Source organism: Coffea eugenioides, chromosome 6, assembly GCF_003713205.1.
Source record: "Coffea eugenioides isolate CCC68of chromosome 6, Ceug_1.0, whole genome shotgun sequence".
NCBI classification, from domain to species: domain Eukaryota; kingdom Viridiplantae; phylum Streptophyta; class Magnoliopsida; order Gentianales; family Rubiaceae; genus Coffea; species Coffea eugenioides.
Window position 1 is genome coordinate 11,666,598 of NC_040040.1, and position 21,695 is coordinate 11,688,292.

Sequence of the window (21,695 nt, forward strand, 5' to 3'; positions counted from 1 at the left end):
AATAAAATACCCATAAAGAACCAATACTTTACTCATGTAATGGATGAAAGTCATAAAGAATTAATACTTTATGGGTCATTTCTTTTTTTTAAAAAAAAAATATTTAATTTATATTAAATAAATAACCTACCGATTTCATTTTTGCAAGAATATTACTTTAACACTTTTTGAATTTTACTTACAAACATTGATATATTTATCATAAATTAAATGTTTGAAAGTAAAATATTCGTAAAAAGTCGGTACTTTAAATGAATAATGCGTGTTTGCCTATAAAGAGGCGTTAACTATTTAAAGTATCGGTTCTTTAAGGGTATTTTACTTTCAAACATTTAATTTAATACAAATATTTACGCTGAAATATAGATTTGTATTTACTTTCAAATATTTAATTTTTGTTAAATACAAAACCTACTAATCTCTCTTCCGTAAAAATATTAATATAACATATTTTCAATTTTAGTTACAAACATTTATGTATTTAACATAAATTAAATGATTCAGAATAAAATGCACATAAAGAGCGAATACTTTACTCGTGTAATGGATGAAAGCCAAAAAATATTAATACTTTATGGGGCATTTATTTTTCTAAAAAAAATATTTAATTTATATTAAATAAATAACCTATCGATTTTCTTTTTGCAAGAATATTACTATAACAATTTTTGAATTTTACTTATAAATGTTGATATATTTATCATAAATTAAATATTTGAAAGTAAAATACCTGTAAAGAGCCGGTACTTTGTCAGGATCAAGCGCTTATCATTGCACTAAAAGCTATAGTTATTAGCGAAGGCTCAATTTTATTTCCTTAACCACAATGGCAACGCAAAGCACTGTACCACGCTCGTCCAGCACAAGAGGCTGCACCCCTGGGTGCTACGGGTTTGGCGGTTAGTCCCTTCGAGTCGGGATCTGAAGGATGTTGCTGATTAGGCCAACATACTTTAAATGAGTAATGCGTGTTTGCCCATAAATTATACTCCTTAAAGTTTATTAATTGTTAATTGATTTATAGTACTTTGTTATTCGTTGGACATGTAGTACAAAGGACAAATTTGGTAAAAAATTCTAATTTCACTTCCTAAAACAATATTTTAATCGTTTGGACTGAATTTGCAAAGGATTAGTAACCTCAGGGGAAGTCAGTGTAATTTTTCAAACCACAAGGGAGGTCAGTGCAAATATCAGAAACCTCAGGGGAGGTTTCTGCAATTATCCCTTTATTCAATCATCACTCTTTGACCCTTCAAACTTTTGACAAGCCGTCTAAGCTTCTGGGAAAGATTTTGCAGAGCGAAACTTTCATTCAGTTATGGATTTTATCAGTGGCTTCACCACAATTTCAAGCTTCCTCATAGCTTGTATACTAGCTATAGGACTCCAACTTTCCTTCTTCTCACCAATCTCACCCGACATGCTAGAATTTCCTGCAATTTCTTCAAGTCTTGTTCCATCTAACAGCAAATTACAGGTAGAAACCTTCATCTCATCTGTTTATATAATATATATATATATATATATATATATATTTCCCACTTGGCTAGTGAAAATTATGCTTACAACTTTCTCTTCCCCTCCCCACTTCCTCCCCTGGGCCAAAAAAAAAAAAATTGTAACTGGCAGGATGCAGAGAAACTTGGAGAAGGACTTCTGGTGAAACCAGAAGATGTTACCATAGACGAAAAGGGAGTTCTGTATACAGCCACAAGAGATGGTTGGATAAAAAGATTGCACAAAAATGGATCCTGGGAAAATTGGCAGTGGATTAACAGCGACCAATTACTCGGAATCACAACAGCAGCAGCTGGCGGAATCATTGTATGCGACTGTGAGAAGGTACAACACTCATCAGTGCATTTGAAACTGGAAACTCTGCCCCTCTACAACTACATGGATAACTGCATCACATTCTTTTTATGTTCAGGGCCTGCTGTGGTTTACGGAAGATGGAGTAACAAATCTTGCGTCCCATGTTAATGGTGTCAAAATAAGGTATGATTACAGGCCATTACTTGTAAGTCCAGAATTTCCTCTTACAAGTTACAACTAAAATATAAGCTCCGTCGTCTTGAGCAAAATTAAGTGATCATGGGGCTTGTACAGATGTAAATCCGTTTGTCTTATACAACTTTGCAAGTAGTTACGCATTCTTTCATCACTTGTGCCTTCTGATCCTTATGACTGACTGCTAAATGTTAAATGTGGTAAAACCATGAGAGGAACAGTTTCACCAATACTAACAAAAGTTGTTGTGTATTCTATTAATCTGCGATATTCTTGGTTTTCTTTCTTTTCTTTGGATTTTCTCTTTCTTTCTTGCCGACAATTATATTGGAACATGGTGGATCAGGTTTGCAGATGATGTGATCGAAGCATCAGATGGAAGTGTATACTTCAGTGTGGCAAGCACTAAATTTGGGTTCCATGATTGGTACCTTGACTTGCTGGAGGCAAAACCTCATGGCCAACTTCTGAGATACGACCCTGCATTGAATGAAACATCAGTTTTGCTAGGTGACCTATACTTTGCAAACGGTGTTGCGCTCTCCCCCAGCCAAGATTATCTGATCGTCTGTGAAACATGGAAGTAAGTGTTTTTTGTTCAATGTCCCATTCCTCCCCCGCCCCCCACCAAAAAACCCACCTGGGAGGTGGGGTGTGGGCTTAGAACATCATCGACTTGAATGCAAGAATGAAAATCAAGTTTAGTTTTAACATACTAGCCATTTTGCTGTTTTTTTCAAAAAAAAAAAAAACTTGCCATTTTGCTAATAGCCCGGTGGCTGAATTCTTGCAGCAGAGTGCAGGTTTGCAAGAGGTTGGAGCTCGTCTTGGCACTCCCTCCCCCTTGCCAACTATTGAATAAAAAAGAAAAATTAGAACAAGAATAAGAGGAAATAAATTGTGATCAGTCCTATGCCCTTTAAACCTGTACATGCGTTTGATGGATTTAGTAAGAAAGAGTATATTCAAGTCTTGATAACAACCAAAACACTCTGACTAAGCGACATGTTTCAGCCAGACAATCACTAAATGGCTGGTAGGATTAATAAAGTGTCTTAAGAATTATTTGGAGCACGAACTCTGCAAGTGATCATGATCAGACTAAACCAATTCAATTCAAATTACAATTACTTTGATTTTTTGGCTAAACAATGTGATAACACGTCACAAGCATCAGATGACGTCCCTGTTTATTTGTCTTCTGTACCAGATTTAGGTGCCTCAAGTACTGGCTGACTGAGGAAAAGAGAGGAGTAAAAGAGGTTTTCATTGACAATCTTCCTGGAGGACCAGACAACATTAATCTGGCTCCAGATGGCACGTTCTGGATTGCACTTCTTGAGGTATCTAACACAACTAATCAATTAAACACCTCTACTCACTTATCAACCCTTTTGCTTGTTCTTGGCTGGACATAATAATTGTTAATGGTGAAGCTCATCTGTTTTCGGCTTTCTACCATTCATTAAAGATTTATATCTGCTGCAGCTAGTGCCGAGCAGGCTGCAATATCTGCACGGTTCCAAACTGTTAAAAAAGTTGGTAGCGACTTTTCCAAGGTCGATGATCCAAGTCCATGGCGTATACGAGAAAGCAACGGTAGCTAATGTGGGTAGTGATGGCAAGATAATCAAGATTTTAGACGACCCGACTGGAAAGACTATGTCGTTTGTGACATCTGCACTTGAATTTGAGGGTCATCTATACTTGGGAAGTCTAAATTCCGACTTCATAGGAAAATTGCCTTTATGATGCTTACTAAAATTTTAAAAAGCACTTCACCTACTAGAGTTTTCAACTCAAGCACTTACTTAGTGCTAATAAGTGCTTATGTGTGTTTGTTTCGGTAAGTGCTTCTGTGTTATGTGTGATTAAAAATTTTTGAAATGTAGTTACCTCATTGTTGAGTTTATAACATACGATAAAATGATTGAATTTTATATATATTTTTTTTTAAAAAATAATGGATAGTCTAAAACCATAAAATTTTAACTTTTACTAAAAGTGCTCTTAACGCCAAAAACTCTGCTCCTAAAATTATGGGATGATGGTCACCAAACACCTCAAAATTACTTTTATCATTTAACAGTTTTTTTTTTTTTTTTACAAAAGCAGAAGCACCCCCCCAACAAACTGACCTTTAGTTTCTGCCTAAATGCCTTTGTTTATGAATACCTGTGGGAAGAAAGTCAAATGATATTCCGATTAGCAAACGGAGATTACTACAATTTAATGCAGAATAAAATTCAATTTTTGATGCAGTTCTTTTTAACGAAAGTGAGGCAAAGGATAAATTAGCCTCATTCCCGTAAATACTGCTACCCTACGCTTCCGGGTTTCAAAGGCGGTCCAGCTCCAATAAAAACCTCCCCAATCTCATTAACTAGAGTTCGAAACACCTTTTTAAGTTCTCCATCCATTCTCATGGACATCTTCAAAGAGTCGAAAAATCTACCACGAAGTTTAATTAATTCATAAAGAGTAAAGATAATCGTGTGAAGAAGAAAACAACAAAATGCTGATTAACGTTCTGTTAAAAGAAAATTGCTAGATTAGAAAAAGTACACACAATTTTAGAGAATTAAACCCAATAAACTTGCCATTATTGTCTAGCGTACAAAGCTGTTTTTCTCTTCTTAGGCCAGCAATTTGATGAGACTTCTTAAAATGAGCCATAACGTACCATCACAGAAGATGTCTATGTAAATGTAATAAAATGTACCTTCAGCTACAAAGTCATTCTTACCAAAAAAAAAAGAGGCCATGCCCCAGATACACAAATACAGTAGCCTTTTTACCTGAGAAAAAACTCAATTCCCTCCACATGGTGGTCTCAATCTCCAATACTTTCTGCAACATACAGTGCCCCAATTTTCTACTCTTATTTTTAGGGTTAATATCAGAAACCTCCCTTGAAGTTTCTCCTAATATCACTTGGCGCCTTTGAGGTTTTCGAATTATTACTTACCTCCCTTAGTAATTGTGAAAAGACTATATTAATCCTTACTTGATGCATAATTCACATATCAAATAAATAGAGCTCAAAAATTAAAAAAAAAAAAGAAATGAAATGAAAGTCACTTTCTTCTCTTTTTCCTTTTTCCATCATTCTCTCTTACCTATTTTTTGAATGGCTATGCAATATTTCATTTATAAATTATAATAAATTGAATTTTATTTTTCTTTTACTCTTTGTGATTGTGATAAAGTGATGTATGATTTATTTACTTATTTTGAATTAGTTTTTAAATAATTGGTACAATTTAATGATTTGTGTAAGGGTTGAGAAGATGTTGGAAAAAAAAATGTGAGGTTTGTACAAAATAGTTTTGAGCATATAGAGTTAAATTGGTACAAGTGTATTTATTTCAAATATCTTTTTTACTTTTCAAATTTATAGTTTTATGGAATATAGGATTATGATGTAGTAGTACCACAGGAAATTATTTTTTAGGTGATATTTTCTTGAAGTGAACAAAGTAATTTACAAACATTTTTATTTACCAAGTAAAGAGTAATTTAAGATTTTTAAAAATTTTGGTACATAAATAACAAAAGTAAGAAAAGTAAATGATACTTTTAAAACTTTAAAAGTACCAGATGATATGAAGAGAAACCTTGAGGGAGGGAGGTTTCTGATATTATCCCTAATTTTTATCTTAAACGCGGCACTACAACCAATAATAGTAACACGGATTGTGCCCCTTACATAATTACAGTCAAGTGATCAAGGAGTTGCTGAACCTAGAGAAAAGAGAGTTTTCATTTCTTTTGGATTTTTTTTTTTTTTGGAGGGAGGGTGAAGAAAATGAAAAATTTTCTTCAACATTTAATGGCCGTCCCCATATAGTCATTGGGATATTGTAACTTATGATTTTTTTTTCTTTTTCAAATTATCTTCCAGACAATGACACCAATTCAAGCTAGAAGAAAAGTTTAATCAGACCAAAAGCAAGGACAAGAGTTTGAGACATTTGAAAGATGCTCATCAAACATGTAAAGCCAAAAAATGTCAAACACGTCTCAGCGTTGTGAAGAATTTTTTTTCTAGGTGAATTTCCGGTACGAAGGAAAAGAGTCCAGAATGAATTCTAAGAATCACCTTCAGCGACAATCCCAATAATGACAACATCGAAACATGACTGACTATCTTTTGATTGTCCAATACATGCATGAGAACCCTCCTAATGCCTTACCAAACATCCATAACAAGTCACGCGTATGAAGTTGATTTTCACACCACATGAGAAAAGGCTTCAGGTACTTCCACGACCAATCAGTCACGCTCACTGATGGCAGTCAAATGCTCATCGATTTCCTCGGTTGACAACACCCTGAAGATTGAATTCTCTTTCCTCACAACACCAACCTGCAACAACCCGACTACTTTAATGCAGCAGCTGTAACAAATATGGCAAAGTAAACAAGTAGAGCCAATGTTGCAAGGAAGTTGAACAGAGCATTTGACTTCGACATATGTAGATTTCCATACAAATGTGGAACAAAATACTATGTGAAAACTAGATCATCCTTGTCATGTTATGAATCCAACCAGAAAAACCCACTGCCCTTCCCAACCGAAGCAACCATATCCATCTTTTATATGTTTTTCACTAAAATTAAACTGTAAATGTGCAATTAACTCATCAGTTAACCGACACCACCCTTCCCACCAAACAAAACAACAACAACGATAATAATAGTAAGATTGAAAGGAAAAAAAAGAAAACACTTCTCACTAAACCTCTTACAGATCATTACTCAGATGAGTGATGCAGATCTGATATGTAAAGATGAAATCTAAAAACTGAATTGAGTCACAATGCAAATAACAAAAACTGTTAACAGACAGAAATCAGGAGAAACAGTTCTGCCCTAACTGTTGCACAATTTCTCATCCAACAATCAATAAAAGCACAAGAAAGAAAGAAAAATATACCTCGATCTCATTAGCCTTGAAATCTTCTTGCAGAACAGATTGCAACGCAGAAATGGCAGTCTACAAGAACAAATATATTAGACTGCAACTTTGTAATGGGGAAGGTAACTCCAGAAAAGACTAGGAGTAACCCTGGTTTAGAAACAACTCCATTATAGACTTCATTGACAATAATCTTAGTTAGGCTAATTAGAAGATGCCCATTCTAGATATATTTACACAGGCGTGTGCATCTATCATTAGCTATTTTTGGTGTTTATTTTGATGTACACTAGCAGTAATTCAATAACTGGTATGCCTGCCTTTTATTACTCTCCATGTTGATTTTCAGTCCCTCAATAAATCCTGCAATCTGAAACTGTCAATGATTGCAAGAATCTGGAGTTTTACTGACAAGGAATGGACACAACTTTAGCTTTACTTGAACATAGCACCCAAGCAACAGAAGGGGATGTGCACAGACATTTGAAGGATTTGGAATACTGTCAACAGTTCTACAAATTACAACAATCTAACTGTGATATTCATAGGCTTTCCCTAAGCATGAAATCCATCTCAACTTTCATATGAAGTACACAATGGATAGATGAGGCTGACTGCAGGTTGCTATCTGCTGTATACTTCGGCGTACTTTTTCCCCACTAAACATTCAAATGAATAAGTAAATAAATAAGACCAACGATAAGTAAATAAACTTTTTCCCCAACAATTATATTTTCATGACCAACGATAAGTAAATAAATAAGACAGAAAGAGCAGAACATACACACACACACACACACACACACACAAGGCTTTCCCTAAGCATGAAATCAATCTCAAATTTCATTTGAAGTGTAAATGGATAGATAAGGCCGACTGCAGGTTGCTATCTGCTGTATACTTCAGCATACTTTTTCCCAACGATAAGTAAATAAATAAGACAGAAAGAGCGGAACATACACACACAAAAAAAAAGGGGGGGGGGACTATTCATGATGCTTTCTTGTCACTAGCACGTGTAAATCACCTATAACATGATGAACTGATCTTTGATAAATACAAACCTCGATGTCTCCTACTTTTTCACATATTACACAAAAATGCAGAAGTAGAGTAAGTTCTATTTTCATATGTAGAAGATCTGCCTAAACCTATCTTAGTTTGCCCAAAATTGAATACTGGACCACACTACCCTCTCCGTCATTTACAATTCTCTTTACAGCATCTGCTATGTCTTTCATGATTTCAACACCACCTTCAACATCTCATTTCCTGCAGAGTATTTTCCCTAAATATTCAAATTTCAGTTTACTTGTATCTTTTAAGCATCAGCTGTACTTCCAAATTTTACTATAACAGTGAATTCAACAATGGCCAGGTTCCAACTTGATCATCTTCTAGGCCTTGTAAACAATACAAAGGAAAATATGGCACCAAACAAAAATGCAAGGAACAGTCTCGTCCTTTATTCGTTTTACCTGTACAGTTTCCTCATATGAGAAAGCAGGGTCATTTTTCATTTTCTTCTCCAAGAAATTAATTGCCTCTTGATCTTTAGCTCCAGCACTGGTGGCCTGAGAATGGTAACAGCAAATTAAACATCTACTACTTATAGTAGTTCACCAATTCTTTAGGCTTCCTAAAGCCAAAAGAAAAAGATGACATTGCCATCTCAAGTGGTAATCAGAATCCAGAATTAAAGCCATGCCAAGAGAAATATACAAAGGAAGTACCACAAAAAAACATCTTCAGGTTTCAATAATCAATTATACAATTCTCACAAAATTCATTTTAGATTTATTTAGACTCAAAATATAAATTAGACAAGCACTAAAAATGGTTGATTCAAAACAAGTTCAATGGAGAAAGCTTAATGAAGTTGATCTGTAAATGTTAACTAGTGGCATCCTGGTAACTGGAGATGAGTATGCAATGAGTGATTTAACTTAAGAGGCCCCTTTCCTCAGTCACACTAGTTGCTTATGCTTGATCATCGAACATGGTAAAAGCTGCTATTTTACTGATATATTGGAAAAAAGAAAAATCTCCAAGTACCTTGTGTCCGAAAAAATGGCCAGCTGGATCGCACTTGAATAGTTGAGGTCCTGCCTCCTCATCAATACCCAATATCATTGCAACTATGTAGTAAAAAAGTATATGTTAACACTTTAACAATGAGAAAGACAGTTAACTTCCAAAATTTTATACAACTGGTTAGAGACAAACCTACTCCAAGTGGCCTCATATAAGCATGTTGAGTATAAACTTGAGATTTGTCAGCAATCCTGACGTATAGGCACAGAAGCATACACAAAGATATTGTTAGCACAAAAGAAAAAACCTTTCACACACATGGCGGAAAAAGCTCTCAAAAGTCAAGTTTTGCTTTTTAAGCCACCAAAAATATAAGAATAGGAGGCATAATGGCAGAGAGTAGTTATCAGGAACAAAATGCAAAACTTCCAAAGATGCTTGAAAATCATACAATTTCAACATTATTCCACTACAGCCAGTTTAGATTGCAAGATTCAACAGGTTGACACATTGATATCAAGGTTGCATAAAGAGAAATGGGCTCAATACATAAGGAGTTCCTGAGAAACAGGATTTACAGCGATAAAAAAATTCACTTGCCATTTTGCCAATGTATCCACAGGCATCTCATAACCATATTTGAAACGAAATTCAGCAGCCTCATTTCTAGCTTGTTGAACCAAGGTCCTTGCATCAGCTAAACAGTGAAAATAAGTATGTGATCAGCACATGATAACAAACAATGGGCACTTATTCTGGGAGCAAAATAACTACAATTTATGTCAAAACAGGAGAATACAACAAAATTTCCACTCATACTTCTCTAAACCTTAGATAAATGTTACTCTTGATAAGAAAAGATATTTAAATTCCTAATATGTATGACCTACAAAAATTTCAGCTCTGATACCGTTCAAGATGAATCTAAACTTTGAAGGCAAGCTCAAATTGTTTTGACAGAGGCAATGAATACTCGCCATTCTACCCTAACATATGCATACGTAATACCCATTTAAACGACTATAGCAAAATTTTCTATAACCTAGCAACATATAAATGTAAAAAGACAGTTCCCTGCTAAGTCATATTGGAAACAAGTACTAAAAGATCTAAGTAAATGCACAACTGTTACACAGTACATGACCTGCACGACATTATGTATATAAGCGTCTTCAAGAAAAGAATAAAAATCATCTCAGCTGTAACTTTGTCAATTTACAATCTTGCTGCCTGAAATTAATAATTCTAAGAGGTTTACCCACAGCTACAACTGAAAACACCATTCCTCTAACAATGCAGGACTATAATTGAACCCAAAGACTGAAAATTACTTATAATATACCTATATAAAAACTCTCATTTAACCAAGCAATGTTCATAAGAACCTCAATCGGACCACAGAAGTAAACAAAGATAAAACAATAATAAGGATAAAAATCAACAAACCTGTCATCCCAGTAGCTAAAAGTCCAAGATACTTAGTAATGGGGAACAAATGGGTGACGCTAGTCTGATCCAATAACTTGTCCTGCTCACAGGCATTTCAATTTTACATGAATCCTCCAAAATCCATAAAACATATTGCAATATTCAAGTCTCTACATCAATATTCGGCACTAGAGAAAAATAATTTAAAAAAAAAGGAAAAAGAAAAAGGAGGAGCTAATAATTGCACTAACCGGAACTTTCTTCTGGGTAACAACACAGACGGAATCCTTCCCCCGCACGCCGATGGAGGTTATTCCGGCGGCTTTAACGGCCTTAAATGCGTACTCTGTACATTTGCAAAATTAAAAACCCTAAAAACATCAATAAACCCATTCTTCCCACCCACCGCGTCCAAAATATAAATATTTGAAACTAAAATTAGCTCCAAATTAATAAATTTGGACGCAAATTCTAAAGAAAGCTGCGGAAGAGATAGTGAATAGGGTTTAAAAGAAATTTAAGGAGCTTACCGACTTGGTAGAGACGACCTTCGGGAGAGAAGATCGTGATGTGACGATCGTAACCACCTCCACTTCCACGACTACTCATTTTTCTACTCGATTTCTTCTCCTTGCTTTTTTTTTCTCTTCAAATTGTTTTGCTTTAATGGATGAGTGGAACTTCAATGGTGGCAACGAAAATTGCAGTTTTCGATGAGAATTGGAAGAAAAAGAGACTGCCAAGACTGATAAGCAAGGAAGAAGCTTTGGCTCCAAGACAAGTAGCCGAGCTTCCCTCGTGTGGGCTTGTCCCGAAAGCAGTATTGGGCCATTCAGACCTTAGGCCGATGGCTTTGTTAAACCCACATGTTTGGGCTTGAGGTACGGAAACGTACTATCCTCTGGGCTGTATCAAACTTTGCACTGTCAAGCCCATATACATCCCCAGTGAGCTATGTATATTTGAAGTGATATTCTGGGATAAAATGTACTTGATAAAACGGTAACTGTTACTTTTTTTTTTTTTTTTTGGATTATAGATTATAGACACAGAATATTATGTGATTTTTCTTTTATAGAAGAAATAAAAAAACATAATTAGGTATGGCAACAGAAGTGAATACCCACCTCATGGGGAAGTAATGGAATGGGGATAGGGGGAATTTTTCTCTCCCTGTTTTAAATGGGGTGGGGGGAGTCGGGGAGTCGGGGGCGATACCCCGATACCCTCATCCCATCCACCGCTTCAATTTATTAATAGAAATAAATGTAGTATAATATATAATCTAATAATAATAAATTTCAAATATTTGACAACTAAATATAACATTTATTTCATTTTTATCCAAATTCCTAATTGATAATTGGCACAAATATGTACGCACTTTATGAGTAATCCAAAATATCATCTATACAATCTAATTGAATTTCTTAATTTTCTTGATATTTTATTTCAACACTTTTCTTGATTCACTTTTTTCAGCTCCATATTTTATTTTATTTTTTTGAATTTAATTTTGATCTATTGAATAAAAACTTCTAGAAAAAAAATCAAATTATCACGCGCAAGCACTTCTAGAAGAAGCAGGGTAGGGCGAGGTTGGGGGAACGGAGAAGGGGGATGGGGCGGAGGCGAGGGGGGGAGTTTTTTGGCAACGGAGCAAGGGATGGGGGAGGGATCTCCCGCCCCAAACCCACCCCATTGCCATCCTTAAACATAATGGGTGAAGAAAAAGAAAAACGACCTCGCTCCTAAGTCAACCGTAAACCACACACATCATCTTTGCTGAAAGCGGACATACAATGAGCAAATGCGAGCCACCTTCGCCTGGCTGAAGGACTTGAGAATATAAAGAGGAAAATAGGCAAAATGAGGTGAAGAATTATCAAATTCAGCCTATTGGTTTCTCACCCTCTTATCAGGATTCTTGTGATCTCTACTAGGAGGTTGCTTTCGGGATTTCAAATTTTTGTTATCATTTGGATTTCGGCTATTGATGAAATCAGAGAAAGATGGAATTGGTGGCAACTTCGTGTCTTCAGAAGCATGTTGCAATGCTCTTAAAGGGGTTTCTGATACGCTGCTGTCATGCAATTTTTCATCATCTGTAACTATTGACTTGCCACCTGATGGAGATACTGAAGGCAAAGAGCAATCTGACTTTGCAGTCATAGCACTGCACCCAGGACTTTGGCTGCTGTTGAGCCTATTCACTAATTCTTCCGAGTTTGCTGTAGAGATCCATCTCACGGTACTTGCTAATTGAGATAAATAAAAAGATTTGCCACTCTTCCCATACTTCTTGTGACACTCATTTTCAAGTGTCCTGGCAGATTCTTCATAATCAATCCTGCAAAGCAACAAGGGAAAATTGAGACGACAGGAAATCAAAAGCTATACCAGCCTAGCGGTGGGTACCATTCTAAGCATTCAACTCTTCACCTAGGTGTCCAAATAAAAAGTGGAGGGGAGGCGGGGGGGAGGTTGGGCAGAGTGGGAAAGAGGCATACCGTAAAACATCAAGCTTTTGCTGGTTTTGCTTCATTGTATTTAATAATCTTTGCTTGCCAGCCTCTCTTAATGCTTCTGTTATGTTGTTCTTATCGATCTTGTGAACCTGTTTGTAGGAAACATTAGCGAAATGCAAGCTAAAGAAGAGGTTAACTAAGTAATCATGCTACTGAAAAAATAGACGACATTAAACCAATTCATAAGCCTAAAATATTCCCATCTGAAGCTTAACAGTATTAGTATATAAGATTGCAGGTGCATTAAATATTGTCCATCAGCTTCATTAAGTAAAGCTCAATACCAATATGCAGTATCAGTTTCATAGTTTAATTGTTAGCCCTCAGGGACAATGTACAGCGTAGCAAGAGAAGCAAATTTATCAAGGTGATTGTGATTAATAGAAGAAGCAATATTTTACCATGTATCAGGCTATTGACAGGCAATGTCGAAGAGCCTATAAAATTGAGTCCACGCATAGAGATTAACTTGGAAAGAACAGAATATCTACCTGTTTGTCCGGCAAGTCATTTCGATAATAACTCTCTTCTGCACGTTGCAACAATTCAATCCTATCATTCAGGCTTGAATTTGTAACTGACCTTGATTCGAACATGTTCTTTGGACCGTCAACATCTAAATTTTCTCGTATCAACAACAAAAAAGCTTTCAGGCTTCTATATCAACACATCACCACATGCAGATGAGCACACAAGAACTGCTCTTCCAGAAAATTTTAGTTAAATTTGAGGTATACCGTCAGCATCAGATATATCTTCTTCTGATCCACTTGCTTCTTCATCACGACTCCAGAACTCAGAAATCTGTTCTTCATCATGGAGATTTGCAGAGCTGCAAGACAACATACATCCATACATGTCACCCAGCTAACAGGGAAGAAGGCAAGCAACCGGTCATAAGCTTTTGTCAAAAGAGCTGGGATAAAAGCTAAAACAACTATCCGAAATCAGAAAAAGAAAAAAAGGAGAGAACGGATATACAAGAACCCGGAGCACCACATGCAGTCATGCAGTCAAAAAACTGTCTAACTTTCAGCAAAATCTGTAAATCTTTTAACAAGTTCAGCAATACAGTATATGGAAATGGAGTTACTTATCAGATTTGGCCTCATAAAATATGCAGATAAGCATAAGTCTAAAGAGCATATCATGTAACAATGATCAAATTATATAATTCATTTCATAGTTTCTGCCAATTTATTAATAAAATGATTTAGCAACACGTCCTCATCAACAGCAAACTAAGCCTAACTACTGTTTAAGTAGTCTTTAACAAAATGTACTCTGCTCTTTCAAAAATACTATCCTTCGGAGCTACAGATACAAAGTGTACTAGGCAAAACACCTCTGTAAATAGTATGGGTCACCATAAATCACGTTAAACATATGTGAGAAGACTGCATTAAAGCAGATTATAAAAAGCACACAAGCCTCAATGGATGGTAAAAATGGAAAAACAAGGCTAGGAAATTAATGGGTCGTCTTGGAAAATATTCCACAGAGCACTTTGGCCCATGTGCAGACTATGATCCTTCTTGCAGCTGGAATAGCATCACTCAGAAAGGAGAGACTTTTTAATCAACAGAGTGTAACACAGTTGTACTCATTCTAATGCTCCCAAGGAACTCTGAGGTCTTGGGTTATTGCTTATGTAGCTACTGAGTATTTGCTTCATTCCAAAAACTATGGATTAGCTGTTTTTTGGGGGTGTTTTTGAAAAAATTTACTGTGGCATTGTATTTGAAAAACTTTTACCGTAGATATTTTTGGTGGTGTTTTTGGGACGCATTTTGGGGGATTTTTAGAATTTAAAATTTGTTTAGGGTATTTTTTGAAAATTGAACCAACCAAAACCACCACCAACCCCTCCCTCCTCCTCCTCCCTCCTCCTCTCCTCCCTCCTCAATTATGCAGAAGAAATAGCTTTGCATAGATTATTTTATAAACAATGGCCAAGTTCAACGACTTACAGACATGACAAGTTTACTAGCTATAGATAGACTGGAAAACCTAAAAGGTCATCAAGGAATTGGTTAATCAAACAAGACAGAAAGAAAAGTTTTGGTATAATCATCATAGTTTTGTCATCTTAAATTTAGTCTACCTGGAAAAAACAAAGCAAAGGACTTACCAACTATCTCATTAGAAACATCTGATCTAGACCAGCTAGACCAATCATGCAGAAGAGTTTTCAACTATCAAAAAGAAACTACAACTTGTATTCAAGTAAAAGTAATCTCATTTACACTAAAGTTGATGCATACACGTACATCTGATACAATTAGAATTTGAGCTACCTGCTGATGAATATTCTGGAGGAATGATTTCTAAAAGTGCAAGCACTTGTAAGCTCCCCCAAATACTTGGAAACCAAATGAGGATCCTTGCATGCATCACAGGTTTTTCCACATAATGACGCAGGTACCTACTTTTCAAAGATAACATGAGAGGTATCACTCAAGCATCTAATAATGGTCCAAAATACAATTAGGAATGGAAAGACTAGTAGACACCAGCAGTTATCACCTGTTCTCCAAAACTCTCAAGGATCTTCTTCCTACGGCAACCAGAGTTTTCGCAATATTCAACCATCTTCACGAATTATGAAGTCAAGATCCATACGAATCAGACAAAAAACATCACATCTAGAATTATAGAGGCCTCAAAAACTACCTGTCTAAAGTCTGCCAAGGATTTCTTTGAGGTATCATCCTGCAAGCTTGAGGACTGTGACTTATTGTTCTTAGCAGTACCCAGAATAAATTCCTTGAATATGGTTGAAAAGAATCAGGGTAAATTTCCAGTGCTTGATAGTCAAAATGAGAAATATGAAATTTGTGTTGGCAAAGCATAATATTAACCATTCTCTTCCTGTCATCCACTCCATAATACAAAAGACTTCTTGATGGCAACTGATCACGCCCTGCTCTACCTGACTCCTGATAAAAGGCCTCCATGGACTTGGGAATATTGAAATGGCAGACAATTCTGACATCCTTTCGATCTATACCCTAAAATTTTTGTCCAGGAACCAAGTCAGCAACAAAACCTACTGGAGCTTGCTCGATTTTCTAACAAAAAAGAAGACGTACAAGTTGCATACCATCCTGCAATGAAGTCACCAACTCAAGGATCAACCGAAGTTGCTCGAATGGAAATTGATAGAAAACAAAGCAGACAAGATTGAACAACCAAGATTAATCAGAAAAGTTGGAGCATAACATCAGAGCATACAGGAAAAGAAAAAGGAAAAAAAGAAGAGTGCTAGAACAACGCAAATTATTGCTATAATTTTAAAACTTCCATATGAGGAGCCCTTTCCTTCTTTTATTTTTTCTTTTTGTTCCCCTTATCCTTGAATTACAATTTGTCATGAAAAGATGTAATCTGTTTAAGGTATTGATAACTTGTCCACGAACAACAATGGCAATATTGTAATTGAGGAGAGTTTCAAAAGATTGCATCAATTACTTAGATTAATGTCTAAGTCCTGGTCCACAGTGTTTAAAATAAAGAGCTTCAGTGGCAAGTACAAATTCACAAAAAAATTAATTCCGGAAAATGAAAAGATCAACTTTACACTTGGAATGACCATACCCAAAGGCCACAGTTGCCACGACAACCTGTGTTTTTGCTGAAATCCAATCATCCAATACAGAGCTCCTCAATTTACTGTTCAGTCCAGCATGATACGCTGAAAGCACAGCAACATCAGTACGGATTACAGGAAGCCCAAAAACTAAAGATGGTAAAACAACAAGCTGTGTTACCGGCACAAGTAACTCCATGTTTTGATAGATGAGAAGCCAGGTCATCACAAGTTGTACGTTCAAGACAGTAAACAATTCCACAGATATCTCCGTGTGATTTAAGGAAATTACATAAGTCAGCATATGGGTCATCCATAAGGTCCTTGTATCGAACTGCATCATGAAGTAAGCTAATAAGACAGGCAGATTGAAATTTCATAGACATACCCAGTAAATTGAATACACACTTTCCAACAGAGACACAGTGAAAAGAAATTCTAACATAAACTAAATGACATGAAATCAGTATGACATATTGTTCAGTCTCCTCATTTCGCTAATCCCTGAATCCACCAGGCTCCTTTTAGTCTGTATTTCTGTTTCTGCTTTTCACACTAGAATTTGATAGGGATGACCCACACCAGCTCTATACTTTAAAGAAAGAACATTGGTTTATACATTAAGGCTGTTATCAGTGACCACACCTGAAATTGACCGCACTATCTTAACATTCCCATCTGTCAAACTTCAAATCAGTAAGTAGACAATATTTTCAGGTGGTGCTAAACTTCTTTATAAAGTTACTTCATCCTATAGCATCTCACCTTTGGAAACCTCCAGTAAGAAGGCTACATATCATATACATGTCTTTGAGAAACTCTCCCTGAAGGTTTAAGATGCCAATTGCCATGACCAAAACACTTGAAAATTCATTCTGTTTGCATAGACAATTACTTGTGCAAATTTATTTGATTGCATCATAAACACATTTTCCAATCACCTTTTTTATCTTACATACATAACATCAAAAGAATGCTACAGTAATTTTTTCAAAAAATTATCCGAAATAATCTCTTATCCAAACACACTTTGAAGCCATTTTAATTGTTTTTCAAGGTACAAAATTACAAAAGCCATCAGCAAATTTAAACCAAAAAGGGGGAAAAAAGAAACTAACTCTATGAACATTTAAGGAATGCTTTTATTAGGCCAAAAGATCATCTGATATAAATATTCTCACAGGATGAAGACCTTGTCTATAGAATTTTAAGTTATAATAAAGAGATAAAGCAAAATGCCTGAATCTTCTCAGCAAACCAATTCTCTATAAAGGAAATTTTCTAGTTTTGTCCTTAAGAAAATCATAGCAGAACCTACCATCCTACACCTTTCCAAAAGATGTATTTGAATAAATTAATGTATAAGTGTCAGATTGTACTCAAGTCTTTTCCTTAATGTGCTGCATTGTCATGACAACAGAAAAGCCATAGAGATTCACTGACCATGCTAGGTTAAGACAATGTGGATGAGTGATCCAAGTAGACCATTAAAACATAAATGGATACTCATGCAGCTCAACAAACACAAATAGTTAATGGATGCAATCGAAAAGAATTCCAAAATTACAGTAAAGCAAACCACATTGTGCTGACCTTCATAATAAATATTTGGACGGTTGAAGGATGATTTCAGCACCAATGGGTTATGCAAGGACAAGGACTCTATGACATCCTTCTGAACTCTGAAAGGAGTATGCAGTAAAGAAATACTTTCTCCAACTTCCATCAGAAAGAAGATAATTGAAAAAAGGTTTATAGAAGAAAGCAACAACTATTTCATATAACAACTTCCATTCTTGAGTCAAAAGAAGTATACTCACTGAACAATTGCCGTCCAAGATTAGTTACAATAAGCAAATTTAAAACTGATATTTCATAATTCCATGAACACACTCAAAACTACAAGGAACTAAAGCATACAAAGGGGAATTGAGCTTGAAGATGATTTAATTTAACATTTTAACAGAATTAGTGGAAGGAGTACAAGAAGCATCTGGATCCATTGCTTTGAACAACTAAATTTGAACTAGAAATTCAACTTTAAGTTGAAAAAATGAAACTTACTTTGGGACAGCAGTTGCTGTCAATGCCAACAAGGGTATGCCAGGCAGTCGGTTCCTTAAAGAAGAAAGCTTCCTGTAGCTGGGCCTATTACACGCCAGTGAGAAGTTACAAGCAAAAACAAAAATTAATAACAGGATAAGGAAGTACATTGTCCACAAAAAGCTTAAACTATTTACACATCAGCAAGCAGCATATACCCCAATACCATTTGGTTAAATTGTCATGGTTTTCATGCAACACTTTTATGGTTGGGATATTAAGTAAAATTTATAAGAGTCTATATATGTGAACAAAATATAGATGCCCTAAAACAAGGCATCATCACTAAAAGTCAGTATGCCAATGTTAGGATATCTCCTGTCTCCTTTTTTACAATCGATTTGAAGGTTCCAGAAACATACATATCTAAAAAAGGTGGGAAGTTGATAAAAAGTAAGCTCGTTAAATTGAAAGAAATGAGATGACCTAAAAATCACAAGACACATTAGATTCAACTTTTTCGAGGAAGAACATAATTGAGCATCAAAGAGCACATACATGGGACTCCTTTTTATATTTTATATTTTACTTTAAATTTATTTTTATTATAGTTCATTTTATTTTTTGGAGGGAGAAGGGAAAGGAGATTGGAGTTTTGACACCAAATTCCACCAAAAGTTGTTCTACCTTTGCTTTAATGGATGATAACTTTGTGAACTTATAGTGTTTCATTTTGTGTGTGACTTCACTAAAGTTCCTGTGTATATATCTACTTCAAAGACCGAAATCTTCTGCAAAGTAGAAAGAAAATACATATAATAATGGCCATCTAGGTGGGCCATCTGAAAAGGAGGATACTTCTCAAGTTCATCTTCCGTGTTAATAAGTATTGGAGTTTGAAACCAGAAAACAGTAAAAAGAGATATCTGAATAATTGTCATGGCCTCAGAGGCATTACCTGAAGTCATGGCCCCATGTCGAAATGCAATGTGCCTAAAAGTTCGAACAGCACTGACGGTTATAAATTAACTTCAGAAGCATCTTAAAAAAGAGCTACAAACCCAACTATAGCAGTTCGTCAAACCTCATCAATGGCAATAAGATTCAGCAATGCTCTAGCATGGATCTTGGTCAATTTTGACATAAATCCTGATGTCGCAATCAGTTCTGGTGTCACATACAACAACCTTAAGGATGGCTTTCCAGACTCAATGTCTTCATAAATCTGTAAATTCAAAACAAAGATGTCGTCATGAGCACAATGTCTCAATTATGCGTGATTATCAACTTATAAAGACTTACCAATGGGCTTTTGACATTTAAAGAATCGTGTATTCAGGCTGCTATTGAGAATTAAAGATGACCATATACACAAGAAAAGTACCTTGCTTTTAACTTGTGCAGTTTGGGTTGAAGAAAGATATTCTGCAGCTATTCCTTTCGCTTTCAATGCCATTACTTGATTTTCCTGTTTAAAATAGAAATATTAACTAGAATCTACCTACATACAGTATCTTATATATAAGCACACAATATAACAACAGCAACAAACTCTGAATACACTTACCATTAGGGCTGCATGAAAATGGAGAAGGAGAACGAAACAAAAGCAATGAGATCTCCTAGCATTTGAAAATAAAAGAAAAAAGGTATTTCGTAGTTTAAACTTTCTCTATGGAAAACACGTTTAAGGTAACAAATATGGACCTATCAAAGGGCTGACAACAAGCACAATGCCGGTTTTTGCCAGGGCGGGAATTTGATAACACAGCGATTTCCCTCCACCAGTTGGCATAAGACAAAAGCAATCCCTTCCTAAATTCAAACCAACACAAACATTCAGAATAGTGGGATAATCAAGTTACTATGTTTCAAATCACACGAGACTTTTAATAAGCCTGTAGAAGAAAAACAAAAGAAGGGAATTCAAGAAGTTTTGAATGGGCAGACCATACCACTAAAAGTGAATAGCTAAACGAACCTGAAAGTACCGCTTCAATAGCTTCCAATTGCTTTCCACGAAACTCGGAATGCCCAAAATGCCACCTAAGGAGCTTTACTAAAGCTTCCTTGCCAATTTTTTGTTTCTCAGGCCCACATATATTTTGCAATGGTAATGGTGATTTCTTCATTATCTTTCACCAGCCCCCAACCTATAGCATAACAGAAACCCACCCAACATAAAAATTCCTTAGTCTGAATATCCATTCACGCACACAAAATCATCAGCATTTTCCCATCAACCAGAAAGACGGGATGCGCAACGAAAGAAAGAAATTAAGAAAAGCTTGATTCTCATAAAATTTGGACTGCATAAGTGAAAGAAACAAAAAAAAAAAGAAAAAAGAACAAACACACATGAATTAAAATATGAAGAACTAAACAATCCAGGATTAATTGACAAATTTAACAACAAATGCATCAGAATGTAAGATTATAGTCGGTCGGGGGGAGGGGGAGAACCTGAAACTGGGAGAATCGTAGTGGAGACGCCAAAGGGGGGGTTTTGCCGCGAAAAATGAAACAGATTCTGGCTCGTGAGAGTGGAAGGCAATTTGGTGCGAGGAAATATTGAAGGTTAGTAGCGTAGTCTTGGACACGTTACACGGACCGGGGAATTTTGGGTGGTGTTTGGATTGTTAGTTTTCTATTGAAATTTGGTGCGAGTAAATATTATTGAAGGTTAGTAGCTAATTCTGAACATATTATATGGGGGAATTTGTTTTTTTCTTTCAAAAAGTGGTATTTGGATTATTAAGTTTCTGTCAAAAAAAATTTATATTTTTTATGAATATATTTTTTAATTATTTTTTTTACTTCACATTATAATATATCATTTTTATAAAAGTTTCAAAAAATAGCAATCTAAAGGGATCTTAGAATCCTCAACTTTGCTTAATTGGACATATTACTAAGTATGGTCCTTCATGTAATGAAACTCTGCATCATTCTAGATTTTAGAAACTACTACCAAATGGAAGCTTGCAACTACATGGGACATCTTTAGTTTACTTGCTCAACGGCTGAAGGTTGCAACAAAAGATGGCCAAGATTAGAAAATTAGCATTTATCTTGATCGACTTCATCACATCAGAACAAAGAAAGCTTGGCAGGCGAAGGGACACCATTTACGAGTGAC

General features: G+C 35.6%; 3 protein-coding genes across 3 annotated transcripts; 1 reads left to right on the forward strand and 2 right to left on the reverse strand.

The window, feature by feature from the left end:
- The first annotated feature begins 1,266 nt into the window (after positions 1 to 1,266).
- Positions 1,267 to 3,930, forward strand: LOC113773422 (protein STRICTOSIDINE SYNTHASE-LIKE 4-like). The gene is made up of 6 exons (XM_027318069.1): positions 1,267 to 1,480; positions 1,633 to 1,845; positions 1,934 to 2,001; positions 2,360 to 2,596; positions 3,224 to 3,356; positions 3,502 to 3,930. Exons 1-6 carry the CDS (start codon positions 1,322 to 1,324, stop codon positions 3,763 to 3,765), a joined length of 1,074 nt encoding a protein of 357 aa, XP_027173870.1. The 5' UTR covers positions 1,267 to 1,321; the 3' UTR covers positions 3,766 to 3,930.
- Positions 3,931 to 5,977: 2,047 nt separating this feature from the next.
- LOC113774951 (proteasome subunit alpha type-6) lies at positions 5,978 to 11,155 on the reverse strand. The gene is made up of 9 exons (XM_027319619.1): positions 10,927 to 11,155; positions 10,648 to 10,742; positions 10,415 to 10,496; positions 9,569 to 9,665; positions 9,161 to 9,219; positions 8,990 to 9,072; positions 8,413 to 8,508; positions 6,953 to 7,012; positions 5,978 to 6,382 (listed from the first exon to the last, which is right to left on the reverse strand). The coding sequence occupies exons 1-9, from the start codon at positions 11,003 to 11,005 to the stop codon at positions 6,290 to 6,292; spliced, it is 744 nt and encodes a 247-aa protein (XP_027175420.1). The 5' UTR covers positions 11,006 to 11,155; the 3' UTR covers positions 5,978 to 6,289.
- Positions 11,156 to 12,113: 958 nt separating this feature from the next.
- Positions 12,114 to 21,148, reverse strand: LOC113775376 (ATP-dependent DNA helicase Q-like 3). The gene is made up of 20 exons (XM_027320219.1): positions 21,020 to 21,148; positions 20,538 to 20,709; positions 20,264 to 20,371; positions 20,124 to 20,131; positions 19,941 to 20,024; positions 19,641 to 19,781; positions 19,515 to 19,549; positions 18,578 to 18,661; positions 18,107 to 18,195; positions 16,695 to 16,847; positions 16,522 to 16,618; positions 16,028 to 16,031; positions 15,786 to 15,935; positions 15,598 to 15,690; positions 15,451 to 15,516; positions 15,222 to 15,349; positions 13,662 to 13,756; positions 13,416 to 13,540; positions 12,907 to 13,013; positions 12,114 to 12,746 (listed from the first exon to the last, which is right to left on the reverse strand). The coding sequence occupies exons 2-20, from the start codon at positions 20,686 to 20,688 to the stop codon at positions 12,293 to 12,295; spliced, it is 2,172 nt and encodes a 723-aa protein (XP_027176020.1). The 5' UTR covers positions 20,689 to 20,709; positions 21,020 to 21,148; the 3' UTR covers positions 12,114 to 12,292.
- Between the last annotated feature and the right edge of the window lie 547 nt (positions 21,149 to 21,695).